The sequence below is a fragment of the Amblyomma maculatum genome, chromosome 11 (assembly GCF_055883805.1).
Source record: "Amblyomma maculatum isolate TAMU_Amacu chromosome 11, ASM5588380v1, whole genome shotgun sequence".
In the NCBI taxonomy this organism is placed as follows: domain Eukaryota; kingdom Metazoa; phylum Arthropoda; class Arachnida; order Ixodida; family Ixodidae; genus Amblyomma; species Amblyomma maculatum.
In genome coordinates, this window is record NC_139354.1 from 104,281,899 (window position 1) to 104,309,059 (window position 27,161).

The window sequence follows — 27,161 nt, forward strand, 5'->3', positions numbered from 1 at the left end:
GATAATGATGCTTTTAACGACGTCGCTTTAGTAGCGACCGCCACAAAATAAAAGTGCTCAATTATCCTTGTACATTTTTGTAACAACTGCTTTGGCGGCTCTGGCACGTATATGAAGAGTTGCCTCACATCAACGGGTCCTACTGTGACCACAAAGTTATTTTATGCACTGGAATAAATGAATTCACCACGAAGCCTCAAAATATTCATTTACGCATACATATATACATTTGAATGTAAAACCACTAAAAAATTCTGAAATACAGAGGTTAAGGCTCGGCTGTACCGTCTTAACAACGTCATCGATCTTTCGAGGCGACATTTAGAACATCGCTTCTTGAACAATGGGACCTTCGTCATGCGATATGAAAATTGCACTGAGCCCACCCAAATGAGGTACAGGAACAGCCTGATGAATCCGCGAGTAGGAAAGACACGTCATATTTTAGCTGTACCCACATGCTTTAAGCAGCCTTTAAAGCGTGCTCATTTAGTGCAGAGCGAAGTTACCGTACCAGACATGGCATTCAGAGGGACGCTCTTCGTCTTCGCCTTTGCTGCATTCGCCTTACGATATACGGAGGCGTTGAAACAGAGCTCACCAAATGACAACAGCGACATTGACATCGTAAAGGTGAGGCATGTCTTGAAAAATATTTGTAGCTAATAACAACCCGAAATAAGAATTTGCACGCTTGTGCATGTGATCCAAATTTTCTAATAACTACACATATTTTGCGACACTTTGGTTCATTCTTGCATAGAACACGAAAATATAAATAATTATGTTCAATTTGATGAATTCATGAGCAACTGAAATAAAGCGTTTTGCAAAAATTTCCAAAGGCCAAAAATTTTTAAATTTTTGTGGAGAAATTTGATTCGGTTTCAGTCGCCGTATGTGTAGCACCAAATGTGCATTTTTAATCAAATAAATTTATTTATTATTTTCCAACGCCCTGTCACTATTTCTGACATAGTTAAGGAAACGTGCGCCTGACCAGTGCTCTAAATGAATGTTTAAAGCAACATTTGAGATCCGTACAGGAAAATAAAAAAAAATAGAGGGGCTCAACGCAGCTGAACCGAATGTGGAGCGAAAGCTTTGGCTACGACCGAGTGTTGCATCGACCACGGTCAGCGTTCCGTCGAACGCATCAAAGTTTACCAACCGTGTAGGCAGAATCCACTTTCATGCCATGCACATGCGATGCCGGCGGACATTTTCCGGCTTTCTCGGTCAGCTCACCATGGCGGCGCGCATGCGCAGTGCGGTAACTACCCTTATCTCAGTGCCGGCGCGCGCATCTGCTGGGATGCCGCTACCTCCCTCCTCCAATCTGATGCAAGCGCAGCAGCAGAACACCTGTAGAGCTGCGCAAACGGTTTCTGTTGTAACGGCGCATGCTCAGTAGCGACCTCTGCCTGGCTTCACGAATGAGCTTCTACTCGCCTCGTGCAGCCTTCGCTACAAAAATACGGGCAGGCGCCAACAATTTGACAGAAAACAGACCAGTGACTGCAACACGTCTATAGAGTTGTTTACCTTTTCTGCTGATCTCTTTTACAAAAGATTAAAAAAGTATATTTTTCTGGCACTGTAGCTCTTCAAGGACGCAAGACAAAAACTTTAGGTTCGGCCTGGATTCGATGATCGCTAAATACAAATATTACTAGAGTTCAATAAAACTGAGAAAAATGACACGCAGGTGGTATCCATCCAAAGTGCTATATATAAAATAGCTCTGTACTAGATGACAAAAGTATTTTAGAGGTGGGGACTGACATCATTCATATATTCCATGGTCATGCACCTTCGCTCCACCGCGTCGCCTAAGCCGTCTGCGTACAAAGAACAACATTGCTATTCAAGACGAAAGGGGCCGCTCGCAAACGTCGCAGCAGGCTGGAGGCAAATGTTAGGGCCATTGGTACGCCTGGAAGCGACTGTTTTAAAAGCAATTTTCTGATTTCACAAGATACGTATGATCCGTTTTCTTTTTTTCCAGCAGAGCAACCATAAATATCCTAGAAAAGGTTGAGAAAGTAGGAACCCTCATTTCGAAGGTACAGTATTTTTAGACACCGTGAGTCATATTACGGCGCGAGTCGACAGTTTCACCCAATGAAACAAAACGCAAAACACACCGAAAACTTTTCCAAGATTCACACAGCAGTGAACGGGTGCTGCCCATCTTAAATATTGCGAGTTGTTTTAAAGAATGCGTACAAATATATGGTAAGTCATTCCGAGGGCAATCCGTTATTAAAACATCACTCTAAAGGTCACTATAAGTCAGGAATACTGCCAAAAATATCACTATCCGCTGGCTCCTTCTCCGAATCGAACAAGCCCCTAATTATGTTCAAGCGCTAAATATGCATAATAATATTGTCATTTAAACTGCGCATCCTAGGCAAACCTTGACTAAAAAATTATGGGGGACACTTAAGCTCAACCTTTAAAGCTAGGACGCGATAAGGAGGCTACCAAACCGTATGGACATGCCTGCGTGGCCTAGGAGTAACCTGAATGTAAGGGTCCTGGCAGGCTGATTTTCATATCACCATCTCATAGGAGAGGCCCGAGATGGCAATGCCTGGCAAAGGTGACGTCAGTGAACCCTACGTCTAGTCACAGCGCAGCCATGTCATCTGTCTACTACCACCTTACAGCGCCATGTTAATGACTCATCGCTCACAATGTCGACGCTGAAGTCAATGCCAGATTTTCTGGTGAATGGGGCCTTAAACGCTGTCATGTTAAATAAAAGCACTTGGTCGTCTACTCCTTTGCATGTTTGGTTTATCGCGCTTTCTGAGACCTCCCTTCAGCGTCTATGTTCGTATCGTTTGGAAGGAAATATTAACGAGGAAGTTTGTCCTGCGCGGCGACATGTTCAACCGCACGAGAACACTTCCCGACTGGGAGAAGCCCAAACGAATAAAGGGCTTTTCGGGATACGCCTAGATACAAATTATTTGCGGAATTTTAAAGTTATATTTTTTTCGAAATGACGAAGAACACTTTGCCGTGTTCATGTGTTTCTATGGGTCACACTCCAAACACGTGCACCCTTGCCCCCGCCCTCCCGCCATCTTTTTTGATGTTTTAAATGGGTGCGCCTAAGTGACAAGATTTCATACTTTCACCATCATTCAAGTATGTTCATGGTTTCTCGGCCCCAAAGGATGACATGAGAGTCGCACTGCAAAATAAAAAATTGCTTTGTAAGCTTTGTTTACAAGTGTCGATAACCCTAAGGCCTTCTTTTCAGCCCTGGTTGGCCAGCCTGTTTAGAGCAGAGTCACCGCATCTTGCGTTCGTCAGATACCGGTTTTGGTCTATATAGGAAAACAATTGCAAACCCGCGGAGCACGGGCATGAGGCTTCTAGCGCGACGCCTTAGGTCCAGCAACGATTTCGTAATGCTTCGAACCATCTGTCATCAGAAAACTGTGATTGTGGTGACAAGTAGCCCTGATCAAAACCTCCCTCCTCGTCCTCTAGTTCTACTTCAGGCGCCTCACTTCGACACGATACGTGGGTGTGTTAACACCCGGACTATCAAATCCTCATAGTGTTTGCATCAGCAGGCTCTCCAAAGATGTGCGTAAACTGGTAGTACATTGGCATACTAAACCCAAGACACCGCGCGAAGGTCGGGTCACTACATGTAGTACGAGCTAGACTAGTGCAACCTAGTACGACTTGGTCACACAATCCTACAGAAATGGCTTCATTTTGATTGTTCTGGACAGAAAAAAAGAATCATAACTGTTTGAGGACGATGGCAAAGAGGTCAATGGCGATAATGAGGAGTGAGCAATTAGTGTTTAGTAGATGTCGCCTTTACGAATTGTGTTTAAGTTATATGAACCTATATTCCAGAAAAGTGTTTCTTGTTTCCCAAGCCTTGAAGGTTTCAAAGTCAGCTGACGATGTCGGCCAGCACTAGAGTATGTCAAAGTACGGCATTACTTGGCTGCCAAAATGGATGACAAGGAAATTAATGGCTCCCTTGACACTACGTTTCTGTGCGCTCTACGCTACGACATTGATGTCACCCATGAGGTAAACAGGATGGTTTGGTATGCGAGTTATTGTTCTCCTACAGCATGCCGAGGGTTTGATTTCCTAGGTAATTCTAGCCACCTCACTACATGCTCCACAGCCACAGCCCGCGAACAGCCAACGTTTAACAGAACAAAGTTTGGGATAACTTATTATGATAGACGTAAATCACATGGGCAGCAGAAACAACAAGAATACAGTGGCCTTAAAAACAACAATAGAGTTAAAACAGAATAGAGAAGTAATTTAAAACCTAATCTGCCATACCCCAACCATTATCAAACAGTAATTTTTAACATTCCAGTTCCACTACTGGGCTTCAACAAAGCAAGAATATATATAAAATACGTCTTTTTTTTTTTCAATCACATTGAGAGGTTTTCTAAGGCTTTCTGCTGAGCTTCGCTATTCTATTTCAGCACGTTTATCGCGCACCTTGAACAACTGCGTTTTGTATTGCAGCGCAGCTTTGCAGTTCTTGTTGCAGTGCTTGCAATTCAGTCAAGGAAGCAGTTTTTCATCGCTGCCTTCAATATATCTTAACTGGTGCTTAGTTGAATGGTACACATTTGACTAGCTTGCCTCGATACGTACCGATGGTGAAGCTGTCATTTATCATGCTGCTTCTCAGTCACTTCTTTTTGGTAAGATTAATATTCAGCTGCTTACTAGTTTCGTTAGGTTGTCGCTTTTTCGCTTTGCGTGCGATATAGTCTGAAGTTAGAAGAGTAGATGTGCAGGCCAGTTGGTAAGGCACCAGTACCCTTACTCCGAGTTTTTGTCGTATTTAGAAGCGTTATTTTCTCCCTGGCCTCATCATCTTGTTGGCGAAAGGTGTTTCCACGAATCGGACGACTTACGTCATGCATGGAGAAGACGACTGGGCAGGACGCAAACCTGTTACAGCAGGCACAGGACAGAGGGAGGTGATGCCTCCCGCCAGGGCCGGATTAACAGTGACGAGGGCCCGGGTCAAAAGATATTAGGAGGGCCCACAACCCCCCCTCCCCCAATCGACTGTCATGGTTGAGATATGACGCCTTTCAGTTTTCTACACAGAATACAGGCCTTATTTACACGAACAATCTGAGGACGGTTTATGAACATCTCCTGGGCATTCACTTTCCTGCTAAGCACAAGGACAGGCTAGCATCTATACAGAGCTATTATAGGAGATGACTAGACACACAAAATTGTCCCTCAAAAATTAGAAAGGCATTCATGAGCAAGAAATGTCTCCAGCAGTTTTTTTTTTTTTTTCTCAATCGATAGCGCAGTACGACTGGCCGCATGTGCGCACAGAATACAGATTGGTCTTATTCGTAAACTGTTCGCAAATTCGTACCATAAATACGTTACCAATAATCTAATAGGTTTGTGAATTCATACAGCAAGACTTATTTAAGCTCGCATAAGAAAGTGTTTCTACAAAAACTCAGATAATATTTTTATATGCTGCTTTGAAGTACAGCGTGTAATGTTTATCTCCAAAAGCTGCATAATACGGCGGCACTAAATCTTTTCGAAAACGTTGCGCCTATAGAAAACAACATCGTTACTGAAGTGGCACAAAATTAAAGATTTAACATGCTCATATAAGTCATATACAATTACATTTTCTGCAGGTTGCAAACATTTATAAGTACAATGTACTTTCATTCTCCACATAAGTTTCACTTTTATATTTATGGAGGAGCTCTTGCATGTATCACATACTTTTGCTGCTTTCAATTTACACAACACAATTCCAATACACTATAGCGCAGCAAAAGACGAGGACACAAGAGACGAGAGACGAACACCACGAGCGCTAACTTCCAACAAATTTTATTCTCCTGAAGCGCCATATATAAACGCCAGAAAACCAGGAATCACATGTGCCAACAGTATCAATTCCTTAGAAAGACAAGCTCTTTATCTGAGAGGAGAATGGAAGGTGTGCTTACACACGCGCATCCTGAACTATTTATCTTTTCGGCTTCAATGATTTCGCGCGTTACTCTTTCTCTGCTTTTTCCTAGTACCACACTTTTATCAAAGAAAGGCTTACAGGTTCTTGACTTGCATTCGAGAATGTGGTCAACTAGCGATCCGCCTTGCCGGCCGTTTCTGACGTTGCGAGCGTGTTCCATTAGGCGCTCGTTCAGACATCTCCCCGTCTGGCCGATATAGTATTTCCCGCATGACAAGGAAATTTTATATACAACACCTTCATCGCACGTGACGTACGGCTTCTGGTGCCTAATTGCGCATCCGCCCGCTTTTTTTCGTGTTGGTTTCTTTCAGCTTGCACAACGTAGAAAGTTTCTTCGGCGCTGAGAACACTACGGTCACATTTGCTCGTTGACCAATTCTTTTGAAATTGTGAGAAATCTTGTGCAGATATGTTAAAACAACAAGTTTTTTCCGTTCCTGAGGAACCGGATTTGGGTGGCATTGATTTTCTGGTTTCATTTTTTAAGAAGTTTTTTGAAGTTTTTTGAAGAAGTTTGGAATCATGTACCAACAAGCCCAAAAAACCACGCTACTACACAACACATTTAAATTTTACGAGATAGCGTATGCATCTCGAGCCATCGAGAAGCCGCTGCCGCCCTAGATGGCGGTCAGAAAAGATTGATGGATGCTCAAGCTCCATATATAAGTGTATTATAGGACAGCGTTATTGACTCCTATTTGCTGACTCACCATGCGGACCCTCATTGACGAGCATGCACTTTAGGGTGAACACTTATGCCTTACTATCGCGTCTACAAGACGAAGATTAAGCGTCCTGCTATTGTTTTGAAGAAGCATTACCTGCTTGCAAGAAGAAGTGCTTATAAGCCTAAATATTTGACAGCAGTTCAAAGTTTAGACGGCGCGTGTATTTGTTAGCATGTCTTCTTTTTTCATCACATCTTTAGTTCCAGCGAGGAAAGGTATTTGAATTTTTATAATTGTTTTTGAGTCTTTTGGCAGTGGGACAAGATGAGATCTTCAACGTTAACGAGCCTGGGAAACTCGCGTCTCAACTCTCAGCAGCGGCAAATTACTGAGATGTCTATCAGCTATAGCAGTCATAATGTCTAACTAATAATTTATTGCTTTTTTCTTCACAGCTTCTAATGCTTACGGTTCGATTAAGCAAGCACACAAGTAACCTCAACAGCAATAATGGTAGAGGTCAGTTGGTTTACCAGATAGTACGACCTGACTCCCATCTGAAAGCCAGCTAAAACCCATTGATTCTAATCGATCCCAACTGACACCCGCTGACTTTTAGTTGGTAGGAACCTGGAACCAGTTTGTGGCAGTTTGAGGCGGTTTAGTTAGTTCAAGCATAAACGGAAGCCACTTAGAACGAGCTAAAACCATTTGGATTATTTTTTTTTTCATCTCTTTGGGCGAGCACAGTGTTTTATACTGTCACGTAGCCGTTTAGGCCCGTAACCAGAAGGTTGGGTTTTAATGAGGGGTAGAGCTAGCAGGCGCAGAAGAGCAGGGTCGGAGCACCGAGAGACGGCAGCTAACTTCAGCTTCTTCTCGAACGCCACGGGGCACTTCTTCGAGTCCGTGCACGAGACTCTCGATGAGCAGCCGCCTAGCGACTGCTGTTGCACATGCTACATTACCCTCCTCTCTAAAAAAAATAAATGTCAACTTGATGAATTCGAAAGCAGAGATAAAAAAAAATAAAGCAAGAAACATGCGGTAGGCGGTGCGCTAATTTCCTCGCGAAAAGTACGGCTTCATGCGCACGACATGGACAACCTCGGATTTCTGCTGGCGACGAGTAGAAGAAAAACCGTCCAGTAGCTCTTCGTACGTGACGTCGCTCAGCTGACGGAGCACTTTGTATGGGCCAAAGTACTGCTTCAGAAATTTTTCGGATAGTCCCCGACGTCGAATCGGAGTCCAAAGCCACACTCTATCGCCCTGTTCAAAAGTCACTACACGGTGGCGGTGATCGTAACGCTGGGCGTCTCGACCTTGCTGGTTCCGGATGCGTGCCCTCGCCAGCTGTCGCGCTTCTTCTGCGCGTTGAGTGAACTCCTCGGCGCCAACTTCGAGGTCACGGCCGTCGTGGGGCAACATGGCTTCGAGCATTGTCGAAACTTCGCGGCCATGCAATAAGGAGAACGGCGTCATTTGCGTTGTTTCCTGCTGCGCCGTGTTGTACGCAAACGTGACGTACGGCAGGACGTTATCCCACGACCGATGTTCAACATCCACGTACATGGACATCATGTCGGCGAGAGTTTTGTTCAGACGTTCTGTTAAGCCATTAGTTTGTGGATGGTAGGCGGTTGACCTGTGATGGGTAGTGCCGGTTAGTTGCATGACAGATTCCAGTAGCTTGGCAGTGAAAGCAGTGCCTCGGTCCGTTATTATAACTGTCGGGGCGCCGTGCCTCAGGACGATGCGTTCGATGAAAAATTTCGCTGCCTCGATTGCTGTACCGCGCTTGAGAGCCTTCGTTTCAGCGTAACGCGTGAGGCAATCTGTTGTGACAATTATCCACCTGTTGCCCGAATCAGAAATTGGAAAAGGACCTAACAGATTCATGCCAACTTGTTCGAATGTGTATCTTGGTACTTGAACAGGATGCAGTAAACCGGCCGGTTTCACAGGCGGTGTTTTCCGTCGCTGGCAATCATGGCATGTCCTCACGTAATGTCGTACTGCGGCCGCAAGGTTTGGCCAGTAATAACTCTTTTTAATTCGGGCCAGAGTTCGAGCATACCCCAGGTGACCCGCGGTGGGCTCGTCATGACATGCCTGTAAGATTTATTCGCGAAGAGACTCTGTTAAGACGAGGAGGTAATCTCTTCCCGTCGGATCGAAGTTGATCTTGTATAAAACATTGTTTCGCATGCAAAACAATGAATGCGTTCTGGCGAAGAGACGGGGAACTGTAGAGCGCGCTTCCAGAAAATTGATAAGTGGTGCGAGCGCCGGGTCGTCACGTTGCTGCTGCGAAACAGTGAGCGCGTCGACGGCTGCGATAAGGGGGAAGTCTGGTTCTTCGTCTTCTCGCGCAGCCTCGACAGGTGAACGGGACAAGCAGTCGGCGTCGTTGTGCTGACGTCCAGACTTATACACGATGGTCATGTCGAACTCCTGTAGCCGTAAACTCCATCGTGCAAGGCGTCCGGAGGGGTCTCGCAAGTTCGTTAACCAGCACAAAGAGTGATGGTCACTCACAACCCGAAAGTGCCGGCCATAAAGATAGGGTCGAAATTTCATGACCGCCCATACAACAGCCAGACATTCTTTTTCGGTGGTGGAATAGTTCGATTCGGCACGGGAGAAAGTCCGGCTGGCGTATGCGATAACTCGCTCGGCACCGTCTTGCCCCTGGACGAATACAGCGCCTGGAGCCACGTTGCTGGCATCTGTGTGGACCAGAGTCTCGGCATTTGCATCGAAATGGGCAAGCACAGGTGTTGTCTGCAAGCGGTGCCGTAACTCGTCGAATGCCTTTTGCTCTTCGTCCGTCCAGGTGAAGGTGACATCATCCCGGGTGAGACGTAACAACGGAGCGGCAATGCGCGAAAAGTTTTCAATAAACCTGCGGTAATAGGCGCAGAGGCCCAGGAAACGGCGAACTGTCTTCTTGTTACATGGAGTAGGGAATTTGGTGACGGCTGTCGTTTTAGCGGGATCGGGACGAACTCCTCGATGGCTGACGACGTGGCCCAAGAACAGGAGCTCTTCATAGCCAAAGTGACACTTTTGTGGTTTTAATGTGAGGCCGGCAGATATGATAGCCCGTAGCACAGCGGAGAGACGTTCGAGGTGTTCCTCGAACGTTGGTGAAAACACAACAACGTCGTCCAGGTAGACTAGACACATCTGCCATTTAAGACCAGATAGAACTGCGTCCATCATTCGCTGAAATGTCGCTGGAGCGGAGCACAATCCGAAAGGTAGGACTTTGAATTCATAAAGCCCGTCGGGCGTGACAAACGCTGTCTTCTCGCGATCACGTTCATCGACTTCGATCTGCCAGTAACCGCTCTTAAGATCAAGCGATGAAAAGTAGCGCGCGTGGCGCAACCGGTCTAATGAGTCATCAATGCGTGGCAGCGGGTAGACGTCTTTTTTTGTGACTTGATTGAGCTTACGGTAGTCCACACAGAACCTTAAGCTTCCGTCTTTCTTCTTAACGAGGACAACAGGCGAAGCCCAGGGACTCCTCGATGGTTGTATGACACCGTCATTTAACATCTCGTCTACCTGTTGAGCAATGACTTCGCGTTCCCGCGGCGACACTCGGTAAGGGTTCTGTCAGACTGGTCGGGTGCGGTTGTCGGTTATTATGCGGTGCTTGGTCAAGGGCGTCTGTTTAACTGCGGAGGCGGATGAGAAGCAGTCTTGAAACTGAAAGAGTAGCCCGACGAGTCTGTCCTTCTCTGCCGGTGATAGAGCGGGATTCACATCAGGGTCGAAGTTGGGCGTTTGGCTGGCAGACGTGTTGGTCTCAAGAACAAAGCAGTCGTGGGCTGCTTCTGCGACACCTTCAAAGTAGGCTACCGTGGTGCCTTTAGCGATGCGTTGCCGTTCGTTCCCGAAGTTCGTAATCAGCCCGTGAGCTAGACCATTAGTCAGATGAACTATACCGCGTGCAACACAGACTCCATGATGTAACAGAAGCTCTGTGTTCTGTTCGGTAACGCCGGCAGCACAGGACTGGTCGTCGCACCTGACTGTAACGAGGGCAGACGAACGTGGCGGCATAGATATATCCGCGTCAACGATGCGTAAAGGTGCGTGGCGTCGTTCGGAGTCAGCGGTCGTCGTTGCAGGCGTCGAAAACGTGACAGTACGGCGAGGAACATTAATAATGGCCCCATGCTCACGTAAAAAGTCCATGCCGAGTATGAGGTTCTTGCAGCAGTGCGGCAGGATAACAAAAACGGCACAAAGGCTGAATCGGCGATGGTTACTCGGGCAGTGCATCGTCCGATCGGCGTCATAAGGTGACCGCCAGCAGTACGAATTTGCGGCCCCAGCCATTCAGTTTTAACTTTGGAGAGCCGATCTGCGAAATTCTTGCTTATTATTGAAAAGTCTGCTCCAGTATCTACCAAAGCGGTTACTGGGTGTTCGTCGACGAGAACGGAAAGGTCGGCGCTAACAACGTGATCGGCTTGAGGTTGACTGGGAGTTTCGGGTTCATGGGGCAGCGGAGGCATCGTAGTCACAGCATCGGTCTGAGTCGTCACGGGAGGGTCTTCGGGACATCGATTCCGTTCGTCAGCATCCTGCCCCCCTGAGGTCGCCGCCTTCAGTTTCCCCGGTGTGGGCTTGGCGACCGGCGCCTCGGAACATGATTAAACTCACGGCGGTCGGGTGACGAGTAGCGCACGGGAGAAGGCTGTGTACTGCCGCTCGAAGAGGTTGCACGGGTTGCCAGATATTCTTCGATTTCTGGAGGGCGTTCGCCGACCCGGGGACGCGGGGAATCACGAGCAAAACCCCGAAGGCCGAGTTCCCGGTATGGACAACGACGGTACAAGTGGCCGGGTTCTCCGCAGTGGTAGCACAGCGGCCGTTGGCGAGGAGTGCGCCAGACGTCTGCCTTCCGAACCGGTTGCTGCATGACGGGTCTCTGCTGGGATGGCGGCTGGTAGAACAGTGGCTGAGGAGCGGACGGCTGCATGACGAGGCTCTGCTGGGATGGCGGCTGGTAGGACGGTTGGTAGAACGGTGGCTGCAAAGTTGGCGGTGGCTGTGCTTCGAAACGAAGCTGTTGCGCAGGAGGCACTGCAGGCCGACGAAGAGCCGCTGCGTAGTTCATAGAACGTGGCTCCGACGGTGACTCAGGCGGTGACAATGTCTGACGTATTTCTTCCCGCACGGCTTCGGTGACAGCCACGGCAGTCGGGTTAGGCGATCCAAGATTGATCTTGAGGAGCTCCTCGCGAACTACCTCGCGGATCAGCTCACGCAGACAGTGATCGTCAGTGGACCTGTTCAATGTGGCCACACTGCTGAAGGGCTGACCACAGGCAGACTCCGTGCGCCGGTATCGTTGCTGCAGGGCTCGCTCAATGAGGGTAGCTTCATTGATGAAGTCCGCGACGGTTTGAGGTGGACTTCGAACCAGACCAGCGAAGAGGGGTTCTTCTACGCCCTGCATCAGGTGGCGCAACTTCGCTGATTCCGTCATGTCAGGATCAGCCCGTCGGCAAAGACGCGTCACGTCCTCGGCGAACATGGCCACACTTTCGTTAGGTAGTTGCACACGAGCTTCTAGGAGGCGGCATGCGCGATCACGGCGGTCGTGGTTGGCAAAGGTTTCCCGCAGCTGCTGGCGAAAGGAATCCCAGTTTTGAAGACTGGCCTCCCTATTCTCATACCACGTTTTAGCACAGTCTTCAAGCGCGAAATACACATTGCGCAGCTTCTGAGCCGGGTTCCACTGATTGAATTGCGCCACTCGCTCGAACTGGTCGATCCAGTCGTCGACATCTTCCCCAGTACCGCCATGGAAACTGGGGGGCGTACGAGGCTGCTGAAGCAGCAACTGATGCTGAGTTGCCTGGGCCATTGTAGAAGTCTCTAACTGCTGGTCAGCTGGCGTCGGTTCAGGTAGAGGAGCGAATTCCGGCGCCAGACCCCGGAGGCGACGGCTGCAGCGATGAACGGGTGTAGATACGAGCGGAAGCCGGTTGGGACTCGATGAGCGGCTGCGAGAGGCCCGAGACATGTAGTTCAAGGCCTCACCTCCACCAGTGTCACGTAGCCGTTTAGGCCCGTAACCAGAAGATTGGGTTTTAATGAGGGGTTGAGCTAGCAGGCGCAGAAGAGCAGGGTCGGAGCATCGAGAGACGGCATCTAACTTCAGCTTCTTCTCGAACGCCACGGGGCACTTCTTCGAGTCCGTGCACGAGACTCTCGATGAGCAGCCGCCTAGCGACTGCTGTTGCACATGCTACAATACTTTGACTGGCGACCCATGAGGCTGGCTTTGGGATTAAACGTACGATGCGACGAACAGCGCTTAATTGAAGCATGCGACACTGCAGTGCATAACTTCTAATTTTAAACATGAGAAATCATGAAAACGATGATTCGACTATTTTTCAGATCAAACATCGAAATCGCCCATTCTTTTCCAGCTCTCGGGGGGCCCCTCAAAACGTAGGGCACGGGTCATTTGAGCCCTTTGAACCTGGATAATCCGTACCTGCCTCTCGCTCTCCTGTGCATGCTGCGGGTTTTATTCTCCAATGCAAAGTCTTTTTGCACCGCTGTGGCACGCTTCTCGTTTCTTTCGAAGTGCTTGGAGCTGTTCTAATCTCAGCTCGCAGCTTGCGAAGAAGTGGTGCGCTGCGGCACACCGTGAACGCGCGGACAGTATACCGTAGGCGCCACGGTACATCGTTTCCCACTGGAGGTTTAGTCATGAGCTCTTGTCAGTGTCGTCTGATTCAGGTATGCGCATTGGTCTCTGCTGGCTGTGACGTACCTCTTAGTACGTTATATCGCCGAATTCGTGCGCATGATAAAGCATATCATGCCTGACTTGGACACACCAGTTCCAATTGGTTGCACGAACGCTTTATAAGTCATCCCTTGCCGTATTATGCTGAGAAGATATGTGCGAAAATGTGTTTTAAGACCCATACTGAGCCCGTCCCTTTGGAAACGTTGCCGCATTTATTCTCGTAGCAGCGTCCATTTTGGCCGATGGGATCGGTCAAAAAAAGACACGGACACTAGCCGCGTGAATAGAATGCTCCAACAACCGATGGAGCTTGGAGATAGAAAGAATAAAACATATTATGTAGCCAGCATTCCACTGATTCGGGTCCACCCTCCCAACTTCAGTCTACACTCCCATACTATCTCGTCTTTGCCAGCCTCATTTGTTAGTTTGGCAACTGCATAGGAAAAGCAGGGCATGACAGCACTGGCAATGAAAACGCTATCAGGTGCTGAAAGGTCACCCTCAAAACGAAGGGCTTGTAAATATGATACGTCAGGTCGAGAGAAATTCCTCTTTATAAATCAGGCCGACAGCATCTCTACACCTCATGTTGTTCAACTGCCAATCATTGAAGGCCGCCCCCCCCCCCCCCCCCCTTAACGCAGGAAGGTGCTGGAGAGACCAAGAGCCACCACGAATTTTTTTTGTACCTTTACCTAGCAAAACACAGCCTCAAAGACACACGAGATCAAACGGCATAAAATGGTGTTCGTTGTGCGTAGTTTTATATAGATGCTCAGTTTTCGAAGCCATATGACAAAACGACCCACGAAACGTCTATGCCATAGCCTTTGCGTTGCATGCCAATACAGAAGTATACAGCCATTTTTAAACGTTTAGAAATTTGTATTTTTAGATCTTTGAGAAGTAAGTCTGTGAGATATCTGCACGGGGGTAGTACTGTAAAGTGCACGTCATGCACTTTGGTGAGTCTAATTAATGACAATATAACTACCTCAAACACCTGATGAACTTTTCAGCCTTGATTTTTCTGGCAGTATTGTTTTGGGGAATCGAAAGAAGTAAATATGAAAGGTGAATCCAAGTTTTCAATTTTAGCTATCGGCAGTGTGGCGAGAAATATCGAGCGTCAGAAACGGCGCATCTGAAAGTGTAACTTAGTTTCCTTTCAATCAATGCCCAGTGATATAATGGCGTATTTGAGACTTTTCAAGCACTAAACACAGACTTCGTATATGTATTTCGTGGTGTAAAAGAATTTAGGATGATTCTGGCGAAAAGAAAATGCGCTTCGACACTATTTTATACATGCGCAACCGGCGAAACGTAACGTCACTTAATTTTAAATGCGCATTTTTGAACTTCGATGTTTCGAGGCATAGAGCCACTTAGAGAAATTTTAAAAAGCGAGCTCGCCATAACTGCTGACGCCTGACGCATAAATATTGTGCCCGAGGATGAAATAAAATTCTTTTTTTGCTTTTTCTAGGGTATTCAACGCATATCGTTTGCGCTCAATCCGTAACAACATATCCACATTGTTAAGAAATCTGCATTCACAGGCGGTATCAAAATGTCTTACCAAAGTTTAAATTTAAATCCGTACACATAAGAAAAATCCACCCAGTAAGGGATCCATAGAATGTAAAAGACGAAGGTATGCGACTGAGCGCCCCATCCCGGCCTGTTCAGGCCCCAGGAGGTCCATCAGTTTGCGACAGGACACTAAACGAGCGATGTAAGGTATATTTAGCCTATTGTTGTATTGGCTAAATAACTTGCGCTTGCGGCTAAGTATATTTCTGACGGCTCCTAGCAAAAGCACTCGGACGGTAAAAAGTTGTTTAACGTTTGCGTTTTGCAAATTGTGTATAAAGCTAGGGCTGTCCTTTGTTGCTATCGTGCTAGTCTGGGCATCTCTTCGCTGTCTTCCGCATGTCCTCTTTATTTCTCCCAGCAGTAGCTCAGGTATTTACGATAAAAAATAAAAATTGCGCATCCAGCATGTTTTTTTTTTTCTACCGATTCGTTCTTTATTAAGCCCCTGCCATGAACACAAGCCAAGTGAAATATATCAGTCGGTGGGAATGTTGACATGCTTGAATGATTGAAATCATGTATATTTCATCCCTAAGTGGTGAAAAAAACTAGCTTTCGAAAGTGTTTGCCTATGTTAAGGTCGGCCCTAAAGGAAAAAAACTGCGTTCTCCACTGGAGCCTAAAAGCAATCACACCAGTACGCGTGCGTTCCTTGCGCGATCAAATGAGTTATGTTTTAAATACGAACGCTGTGAAGCATCTCATATTCACTCTTGCTAGAAATGAAGACAATTGGTGCTAATAAACTCATAGTAAACAGCCGTAACGTTTCTTAACTATATACATATATATATATATATATATATATATACATATACACACACATGTGTGTGTGTGTGAGTGTGTGCGTGCGTGTGCGCGTGTGTGTGCGTGTGAGCGCGTGTGTGTGTATGTGCGTGTGTGTGCGTGTGTGCGTGTGCGTGTGAGCGCGTGTGTGTGTGTGTGTGCGTGTGTGCGTGTGCGTGTGTGTGTGTGTGTGTGTGTGTGTGTGTGTGTGTGTGTGTGTGTGTGTGTGTGTGTGTGTGTGTGTGTGTGTGTGTGTGTGTGTGTGTGTGTGTGTGTGTGTGTGTGTGTGTGTGTGTGTGTGTGTGTGTGTGTGTGTGTGTGTGTGTGTGTGTGTGTGTGTGTGTGTGTGTGTGTGTGTGTGTGTGTGTGTGTGTGTGTGTGTGTGTGTGTGTGTGTGCGTGTGTGTGTGTGTGTGTGTGTGGCCGGGATGACGAGTATTTTTGTCGACAGAGAACAGCTTCCTGGCACGACGTCGCATCCTTCGATGGAGAGTGTCTGCTAAGCTTTAAGGACATTACTGAATACTATAGCTCCAATATACAGATATACGTTCCTCCTCAGCCATCGCTATCCAACATGCAATCAACTCTGAGGCGGCGGCTAACCACTGGTACACTCCATACCCGATAGTCATGCACGAACGTTTCCGCGACCTTTTTCTACGCCTCCTGCTTACTATGCGGCAAACCAGCCTATTGCCTTTATATATTACTCACCAGTTTCACATGCCCCCAGAGGCGTCAATTGCTTATTAGGAACAGCTCATGTCGAGCTCACCGCTACAAGATCATCGACTCACGATCACCAGTACCACTAACAGGCTGCCCTCCAGGGGCCCCTCCTATAGACTATGAGGGGGCTCTACCGTCACCTGCATTTTAATGCCCAATAAAGTTTACACCATCCCCGCCTTTTCTGGTAAACGTGTTGAAACGCGTCCCCTTGCCATGTTACTTCATTCTTGCAAACGCTTATGAAGCGCGGCGCTCGGATAGAGAGTAGCCGACATAGGCTGTGCGAGGAGGTTTCTCCGGCGCCAGTGTGCCTGCTTAGGCGATACTTGCCTGAGCATCAACATCGGGTCAACAGATGCGCTCTTTTGAAACCCTTCTCTTTCTCCCTACAGACTGCCGATTGTATAAAGGCGACGAAGAGATTTGACGTCGAGACACCTGCTGTGTGAACTTGTGTCATTTCTCTCACGTTTTTCTTGATTTATTTCTCACCACACCATTTTCACTCGCCTTTTTTTCTGTTTTCTTTTTATTCTCTCGCGTATCCACGACCGTCGTCAATGTAGCGCAGAGCATTAAAAAATGCTTTATATTTTAAGAAAACGTTACTCAGAAGGTAATGTGGAACTACAGAACTATCGGTCAGTCAAGCGAGTACGGTCCGGGCACAACTTCATTTATTCGCCCTCTTCCCCTATCTCACGGGTCAGTCTTCATCGTCTTCTATGCTGTGTGTCGATGTGCTTGTTCTAAAGAGGCGCCATTGTCGGAAGATAAATAAAATCTCATTATACGAGGCTTGAAATTAGTAACCTTTCTTGTTTTCAATTTCCCGGTGCAGAATATGCGCCGCTTCTACAAAGAAATATACTTTTGTACAAACTTGCTTGAGACAAAAGCTTTCCCTTTGTGAGTGTGTTGCTTTGTACTTTAAGTTTTAAATGTACTCTCCCCAGAATCCGTCGCCATATGCCGCTTCGACGCAGGGACCGCTTCATCGTTCACTCCTCGACTTTATTACATCAGCCCTCTGTTTTTGTTTCATCCTTCATACCATTCTTTTTATGCCCCGATGCAATAAACATCGCAAACAATGCAATTTCTTTAGTCTCATTTCTCTCGTGTGCCTGGCCGTTATTACGAGATGCATAATCAAATGATGCTGTTATTAAACGACGCCTCATATTCTGCGGGAACGCTGGTGCTTTCCGCTGGACACCGAGCCGCCAGGCCTACGCGCTTGGGGCTTGCAAGCCGCTTGCAACAGAACGCAACAAAATATTTTTGCCTCTTACGCCAGTCATTACATGCGTCACGTTTTTAAAGCACGTGTAAACATCCCCGGCAATAAATAGGAAACAAACTTTGCTCTCACGCATCAGTGACGCCTACTGCTCCTTTCGCTCCTGAGAGAAGCGAGCGGGAATTCCGCTACAGTCGGAAGCAGCATAATTTAATTTATCCAATTTCCTCTCATTGGGCGCTGGAAACAGACGGACGCACAGAAAAAAAATCTGTGATATTGGACTTTTAATGCTTACCATTCTATGAACATGGTCGCAGCGGGAAGCTAACACTCCTCAATAAATAACACTGCTATGCGCTCTGCGAAGACGTGTATCCGTATTTAGCTGTACGTACCTTCCTATCTCATAGTTGTAGATACTAACCACAACTGGTCACTGTATTTTTGCGAGTGCAAATAGACAATTACTTAATCCGTCATACCGTGCGAACAACAGTCAATACAAGTGTTGCGCCAAATTACTGGGGCACATTTTGAACTATTATCTCGAGCTCAATTCGGCATAAACCACTGGCCTTTTAATTGTGTCACAGACAAGATGACGATAAAGGCGGCAGTTTGGTGGTATGAAGCTTCCATACTACTCCCATTTGACCAGAACCTATTTGTCATATCTTTGAGCCCTTCAGTCGCGGCCTTCATTGCACGTTACAGTATTTAGAAAATGCTTTGCATATGCGCGAAAAGGTTTTTGCCCAGCTTTCTTTGAATAAACGAAATAGTGTCATTTCAACGCCAAGAGCCAAACGCTGCAAAATTTAGTGGTAATTTGAGAAAGTTTTGTTTTAGAGCCACGGAAACAGCGCCAGAGCGAAGATGTGGCTCCAGATTATGCTAATTCATATGGATCAGTCTTGCTACGGGCTGCATAAATTGGCTTGTAAAAAGCCTCCTGCGGTGAAGCCTAAATATTTTTAAAATATTGAGTTACATCAGTCATTTATAATTCCTGTGGAACATTTTATATTAGTCGTCTTGCACCACATTTTTGCAGCTAAGTGTTCTAGAAACCTTTGAGGGCATTTTTTGTCTTCTGAGAAGAGGATAATTTGTAATGCATGTGCTCAGGTACAGTCGGTACAATGGTATGTCCTAGTCATCTTCAAGCATTAATGTCTTAAATCTGCAGCACTTATGCTAAGAGAGGAATTCTTACAAATAGTTACTGATTTCTTCATCTCAGTGCATCCGCTGTGTTGGCATATCTTGCGCATAAGTGTTCATAAAATAGGTGCATTACACTTTGTGCAGAATTTTTGTCATGTGATTCTTGCATGCAATCTTGGACATACCATAAAAACGTTATATTAGTCCATGCTCAGTCTCAATTTTCGCATGACACTTCAGGGGCGCCATTTTGTCTCTTTCCATGAAATGTATATCTAATTGTTGAAAAAGCGTGTAAAATGTTCAAGGAAAGTTTTGTAATTTTTCAAGAAATAAAATGTCAGTTCGACACTTTTCTTGCTTTCAGGTTCTCAATACCAGTGAGCCACTATGGCTGTATTACCAGACGTATGACAATGGTGTATCATTAGAAACATTAGAATCACTGGATCCAATGATGGCTGGTTTCGACCTCACTCAGACATGCATCTATGATAAGATGAAAACTATCTCTGAAGAATCTTATAACTTTACTCACAACCTCATAATAGATGGTGAAAGGTGAGTGCCCTCTCATATCTTCGCTTCTTGAAATGACCCTTTATGCAAGTCAGTTTGTTGACGGCTTAGTTTCTTCATTGGTTTGATCCGTGTACTAGAGGAACCTAAAGGTGCTTAGTGAAAATGGGAATTTTTATAGAATATTCAAGCGTTTTAACACGTGACAATAGTTGCTTTCTTTTTTTCATTCTGGATCAAAGTATTCACACTGCCGTGACTCCTCATGGTCCCGCGTAGTTTATCCAGGAGCTTTAGGGCCTTGTCAAGAGGCCTCGAGCAGCGCTTTTCCCAAGAACCCCAAACATCTATTTGGTTAAGAAAAGAATTCAATTTATTGAAAACAACATGTACATTCTTTGTGAAAAGTTCGAGCCCACTTTAGAGCTGCTTAGCTGCCAAACGTTTACAGTTTCGGAGCCATGTTGTAGGCTCCATTGGCGTTCTTGGGATGCCAACCCGCTAAAGGGTAGAAGATCTAAAATATTCGTAATTTCATAAGAATTTTAACGCAGGCGATATAGTACAAGCCTTATGTGTGTATTTCAGACGCGTGCCCCCGGCTTTAATTATCTCGCGACGGCTGTGCGCTATTTCTTCATGGACAGATACAAAGTGCAAACGAGCAATGAGAAACAAAACTCGAAAGAATTAAACGACACAAAATGAGAGCTAAAACAGTGCTCTAAAACCATTACAAGAGTAAACACATGCTCAATCTTGAAGTATATAGTCTATGAGACGATGCCTTTAACTATAAACATAATGAATAAGGCATCACGAATGCCTCTTAAGACGTATACGTGCTTTAGTTATGCATATCATGATTAGCTCCTTATTGCTGCGAATAATGAGCGACAACCTGCATTCTGAAACATGCTGCTTTAGCCGTACTTATTTAGTGATAAAAGCAACAAACCGTTTATATCGGTGATGATGCGCCATGAATTCAGTATTACGAAGCAGTCGCGATTGACGAGGATGTGGGCAGCTTTGTCTTCGTCGTTAAACATGCGGAGATGGAGGAAAGATCTTCGTTTAGTGTTGGCTTCTTAGCCATGAGGATGTGCTCGAAAAAATGCCTCAGGCAATTTCTCATTTTATGATAGACGCTGCACGAATTGATAATGGAATCTGCAGTTTGTCGTCGAGTCATTATTATTCCCATAATTTTCCTTTTTTTGTGTGTACACTTAGGAGGTAAGCACATTTGCGAAAATTCCATATTCGTTTTCTGGAACAGCGGATACATGGGGTTGTTTTCCGGTTCAAAGAAATGTTTTCCGATACGCGCACTACCAACAGTAATACCAGCATTGTTTTCAATGCACATATGCGAATTCATAAACCATATACATTTTGTGCACTTAATAAGGGATTCATGCAGAACGGGACCCCAATGCGTTCTCTCCTTTGCTGTTGTATTAATGTCATCAAGTGATTCTTCTTTTTCCTTTTTTGCTATCAGTCCCAGAGGCGCCTGCTATCGCCCACATTTCTTGTGGCCCTAACACCAGCCAGACTTTTCCTTAACCGTCATCAATACCAAGAGCTAAAATGTTTGTCCGAGGCTTTGTAATTCTATTGCAGCCTTTATTTTTCAGTTTTATAGGCTTCAGAAGCTATAAAAATTGACTGGCTTGGTTGTGCACTCTGCTGTGACCTAAAAGCATTCCTTAGACTTGACGTCTTAAATTGGGTTTTACGGGAAGCAAGTCGATATTTTTATTCCCGAAAGGGCGTCTTTATGGACAATACTGCAGCAGCCACAACAGATCCAAAAGAGATGCCCTTTATACATTCCGGGTGCCAATACAAGTTCACGTGTCTTCTCCTTTATTGCGTAATAGCAGCGGTAATGCCTGCGCTCACGCACCATCCAACGCCGCGCTAGGTAATGCGAACACTGAGTTCCTGCTCGAAGTCGAAAGCTAGATGCCCTATTTGCAGCCCCGTGTCAGTACTTGAGTACCTGCGCTTCGAGCGATATAGGATCGCCCGTACTCTATCTCCCATTTTAGCAGAGCGGCACTTTTTTTCCTTTGGATGTGTCTCCGCATGTAAAATCCCGGTAAAAAAAAAAAAAAGCAATGGGTCCGATTGGGCGGCCAGTCAGATTTAATGGGTTCTGCCGACTTCAATGACTTGCCAAATGGGTCCTGTCCAACCCAACTGGTTTCTTCGCTCCCGATTAGACGCTCAGATGGTTCCTTCACTTCCAGTTGGTGTGGCTAATTGGTTACTTCAATTCCAATTGAGAGTCGCGAAACCAATTGTGTTTCCCACTGGGAGTGAAGAAGCTATTTGGACTTCCAACTGGGCTTCTCACTGGGTCCAACTGGTCCAAAGGGAGCATTCCTATATTCGAAATTCCAAGCATGATATCCTTGGCTGAGATGGACACATATATACATGCGATACATACATCTTTAGAAAAAGGTAATAGTGAAACATTTAAGTTCCTATATAAAGTATAAGCTGCTTAATCTTCCTGTTGACTTTATCGCCTTCACCCCCATTACGGGCATAACTAAATCAGCTTACTTTGAATAATAGACATATCACTGGTCCCAGCTGAGCTGTCCAACAAATGCAGCATGTAAGTCTGCAATGTGTCCTGTGGGTATACATTGAATCTGTGTTTGTTCTGCATCTGTGATGCATGCTAGCTTCTCATTATTGCTGTCAAAAATTTTTTTTTCAATCCACTTGTAAAAAGTTGACACTCCTACACCTCCCCCAGCAAAGGTCGAAATTGAATTTCCGACCTTTTTGTCAATCGTGTGAGTTCAAACTCTTTCGGCTCCATTATGTCGTTTTGAGCTATATAGGTAAACCATTTATTATTGATGGGAGCGCAATTATTTCTAACCGGAAGCACCAATTCATATCAAATAGTCGGGCACAATGTGTGGCAAAAACACAACATGCTTTTGACCAATTCGTTTCAATTAGAAAATTGCCAATTTGACCCATTGATTATTTATTAGGATATGAGTGCGCCACATGATAACCACAAAGGTAGTGCTAGCCTAAGACCTTAAAACAAGTGACGGTGTAGTCTGACTCGCTGTGCTGCTTTGCAAACGCTGCACGTCATCGTGACCTGCTCGCAAATGTGGCATCCAATGATTAAGTCTGGTCGCAGTGATACTAAACAAAACTGCAGAAATGTTTCTTGCTACAATAAAAATTATTGGTCAAATATTTAACGGAATGGATGAAGGTGGAGTAGATTTCTAATAAGGGAGTAATTACTCCTTGACATCCACCCAAGCTCAACCTTACGGCTACAAAGGAAAGCAATAAAGATTGTTGTGCTGTGTAGAGTAACCTTCGCTTGGGTTCGACCTAAGGTCATCCAAGCCTTTCAGTCCATATAGAATTATATTCTACGTTACAGAAATCGCTTCGTGTATCGTTGACACCAGCAATCACCTCCAAAACTGAACAAACATTTTTGTCCTTCGAAAAACTACTTAGCTGCCGCTTTTTGTCCAGCGTTTAGTTGTCAGTGATTGTATCCCGTCTTGTGTAGCGAAAATAGAAATTATAGGTGCACACGGAAAAGCCCGGTGTTCTAATTGTCATTAAGCATATGCATGCGCAACTAAATATTTCTGCTCGCAAGTAACACACCTACTCCTCTAGCCACTTTAGTTGCAGTGTATGGTAGGATTACACCACTACAAATTACAGGTAAACAAAATCTGTCATAGCACATTCCCATTTCTGTTTATTCTTCGTTTATCGATAATATCTTTCCACATGAAAGAAACGTGAATACGACCAAGAAGTAATTTTAGGAGAAAAAAACAGCATTTCAAATTATATGTATTTTTCAAGCACTGCGATACGTGCGATACGATACGTGCGATAAGTTACGTGCGGGAAAGCAAAGGGCGCCCGCGCAACCCACATATGACAATTAAGCGAAAGTTCCCGATATATGTTTTCCGTTTCACGGATTACTCCTGGAGTGGCTATTGTGTTTTTGCATTTGGTTAGTATTTTGCACAAAGGTGCCAAATTTGAATTTTGTGAACGCTAGTTGTATGCTTTTTTTTAAGCCATAATAAATAAAAAAATTCCAAGCCGGAGACACCCCTCGACGGGCCTCTTCTTAGCTGTGCGATTCGCATAATTGCCCAAGGTGGCGGAGGAGGAAGATGAGGAGGAAAGGCAGGGGGGTTAATCAGTAAAAGCAACCGGTTTGCTACCCTGCACTGGAGGAAGGGGATGAGTGGCTATAAAAGTTTGAGAGAGGGTTAGTTGAAGTTAATGCAGTCACATACAGACACGCCACATAACATCACGTTACAGTCATGGCATAGCAAACGCATAGTCTTTCGACTAGGCCTGTGCTTCTCATGAAGCGGAGCAGTGCCTGGGAGGCCTTCACCGCAGACGATCGCCGTGGCCAGGGATCTAAAATCTTAGTTTCACTCAATGGGCGTCCATCTAGATGCTCCAGCGAACGGCACAGACATTGCCTTTCCTCACTGTATATCGGGCACTCACAAAGAATGTGGCCTATAGACTCCCCGCATCCACAGTTTGTACATGTAGGCCTGTTTGCCATGCCTATCATAAAAGAATACGAGTTTGTGAATGCTACACCAACCCACAGGCGGCACAGCAAAGCTTCTTCTCGTCGGGGCAGGTCGGGTGGAAGGCGGAGGGCATTAATGGACAATTAATGGAGGACATGACATCATCTTCCAGTGGCTTCCAGGACACAGCGGCATAGCGGGCAATCTTCGGGCAGACGAAGTCGCACGAACAGCCCACCAAGACAGCGATTGTGTGTTCATTCCCTTTTTCAGGGCAGACGCAGCGGGCAGGCTTCGCGTGCTGGCGCGGGAACGCACACTCTCCTTGTGGAATTCTGGCCAGTTTGCGAACTGCCGCTTAAAATCCCTGGACCCTGACCTGAAGAATAATTGCATAAGCTCCTAATATAGTATAATGTGCTTTCTCGTGAGCTATATTTCTTCGTAATGGCCATCTTTCTAAGTACACGACTTGCAGGATTCGCATTGAATGCTCTCCTCAAACAGCATGGTGTACAAACCTCCCACAGTCGCACACAATTGCGCAGCTGGGCCAGGACACTTGCCCCGCCGGGGTGGTGCAGTGGTAAGACGCCCGACTACTGTGCCGGAGTTCCCGGGTTCGAACCCGACCTCGGCGGCTGCGTTTCGATGGAGGCGAAACGAAGAGGCGTCGTGTGATGTGCGATGTCAGCGCACGTTAAAGATCCCCAGGTGGTCGAAATTACTCCGTAGCCCTCCACTACGGCTCCTCTTTCTCTCTTTCCACTTTCATTCCCACCTTCCTCCCTTCCCTTACGGCGCGGTTCGGGTGTCCACAGAGCAAGTGTGACAGTTACTGCGCCTTTCCCTTCCTGTGAACCAATTTAACTTTAGCCAGGACACTTTAGAAGAAGGTGGTGCTCGCTGAGGTCGGAGGTCGATGCCACTGTGGTATAGGTAATCTTACTTTCCTTTGCCATAGGGCGGCACCTGATATTAGGCTGGTTGGTCGTTTTTTAAAAATCAAGGCTTGTCGTCTAGTTTGAGAACCACTTTATTTGCAGAAGCATTCCTACCTGCATTCTTGGTTTTCAACGGGGATGGCTCTGAAGCCTCCTACGAGCAACCACATGTAAGAACGTTCGCTGCCTGTCGGATTGGTACCCAGGCCGAGGCAGAGACCAGCATCACTGTACGCTGCGTTAGATCACTGTGCCATTTTTTTTTATTCCCTGCTTTGGAGCAGTTTGCCCCAACACCACAATCATGCATGCACTACACATTGCAGTGTCCCAACCACCAGCGTACGCCTAGCATCGGTTACTAAACCCTGTGCATCGTCACAAGCTGTTCTACTTTCGAGAACTCCTCGGTGGGTTCTGCCGTCGGTTTTGGATCGCGACAAACCTAACATATAACCTGGAAAATAAATCCGAGCAGATCTGTTATCTTTTTCGCTGTGATAATCTATCATTCTCAAGAGCCATTTGCAGTGAAGACACTTGGGCAGTATTAAATGAACTCAAGCCCTTCCCTGTTGTCGGCGCCTACATACCGAATACGCGTATTGTAGCAACCATTTTTAATTTAAATACAGAAAAATGAACCTCTTTTCTACAATGCACAAATAAGTGGTCTATTGTTTCTGGCCGTTTAAACAAAGCATTCCCCGCGGTAAAAAATGATTTTCTTCTAACAAATTAACTGTTAGCGTTCCGATGTATAATTAAAAGAAGGGTCTTTGATTCTGCCAGCACCTGCATGTTAGGGCGAAATCCCTCAATTGCTCATGACTCAGCAGTGTGTTCGTGCATGCATTAGTGAGAAGTGTCCAACTTCTTCGCGAGATTCTGCGGGATATTGAGATACTGTGACGTCAAGACCGGATGTGACGTTGCATCTGGCCACGTATAAAAATTTCTGGAGATCACTGTACAATCTGCACTGGAGAAATGCGCAAGCTTAAGCGTTTGCTATGTTGTCCGCGAGATGAGTCAGCGGGATTCCTCGAATGACAGATACTGCGCCTTTCCTTTCCCGTAAACCAATTATAGAACGCCGGTGACCTTTGATGCCTTCAACGGAACGCTGGTTGTGTTCGACAAGGGGCGCGCGATATATCATGTGCAGCTGCAACAACGCTCAAGCTATCGCATTTTTACACTGCGACATGTGGCCGGAAGCTAAGAACCGAAACCGGTTATTGGCTAACGGCCACCTTGGCTCCCAATTACGCACTAAATGACTCTATGTCATTGCCTAATTAACCCACATCAACCATTTTGGCACTTGCACACCTTCTCTTGACGCTCTATTGTTGGTACCATTCTCTTTCTGATACAACTACTTCCTCTTTTATAGCTCCGAGAAGATCACGCCCATGCGAAACCCAACTACATAGCCATACAGTGCTTACGCGTTTATAACCTGAACTCTCGGCAGCATGTCCCACGTCTGGTCATGACCGATGACATCATTAGGCGATTCACACATACCAAGCTGACCCCGCCGGGCGTCGGATCCAGGCCTCCGTGCGGCGCTAATGAAAGGCGCCGCACGGAGGCCTGGATCCCGCCCCTCACCGAAACAGACAGCAAACAAAGCGCTCGTGGCATCATGTTTGACTACACGAGAATCTTTCGCATTTTGTAGGAGCAAATAGAAGATCTAGAATAGTTTGATATCATGCTCGGCCTAAAAGTTAGCTTCGAGAAGACATAGCGCACTTTATCACACCCGTCTCAAATGTATTTCCCAATTCGCAATTAACTAATGAATGAGTAGAAGGTTTGTGAACCATCAAAATAATTTTTGAAAGTTTTGCAGGCTCTTGTTTCAGAGGTCGTGTTCCAGCCGTGCACCCGAAGTGGGTACTATCTCCTGAGCGCATTTATCGGGTTGTTTGATAATATTGTCGCGTTTCAAATGAGGTTTTATACTTTGCCGGTCATTTCCAAATTTCACTCCGCATTTTTCGCAAAGAGACAACATCATAACAGCCCTGTCTACTGAATACAGTA

At 46.0% G+C, this 27,161-nt stretch overlaps 1 protein-coding gene across 1 annotated transcript in view; it reads left to right on the forward strand.

Moving 5' to 3' along the window:
* The first annotated feature begins 427 nt into the window (after positions 1-427).
* LOC146174542 (uncharacterized) overlaps positions 428-27,161 on the forward strand; it is a 37,134-nt gene continuing 10,400 nt past the window's right edge. Inside the window, exons 1-2 of the mRNA XM_084584950.1 lie at positions 428-633; positions 19,416-19,609. Of these exons, the coding sequence (XP_084441076.1) occupies positions 520-633; positions 19,416-19,609 (308 nt within the window). The 5' untranslated portion in view covers positions 428-519. The remainder of the gene's footprint in view (positions 634-19,415; positions 19,610-27,161) is intronic.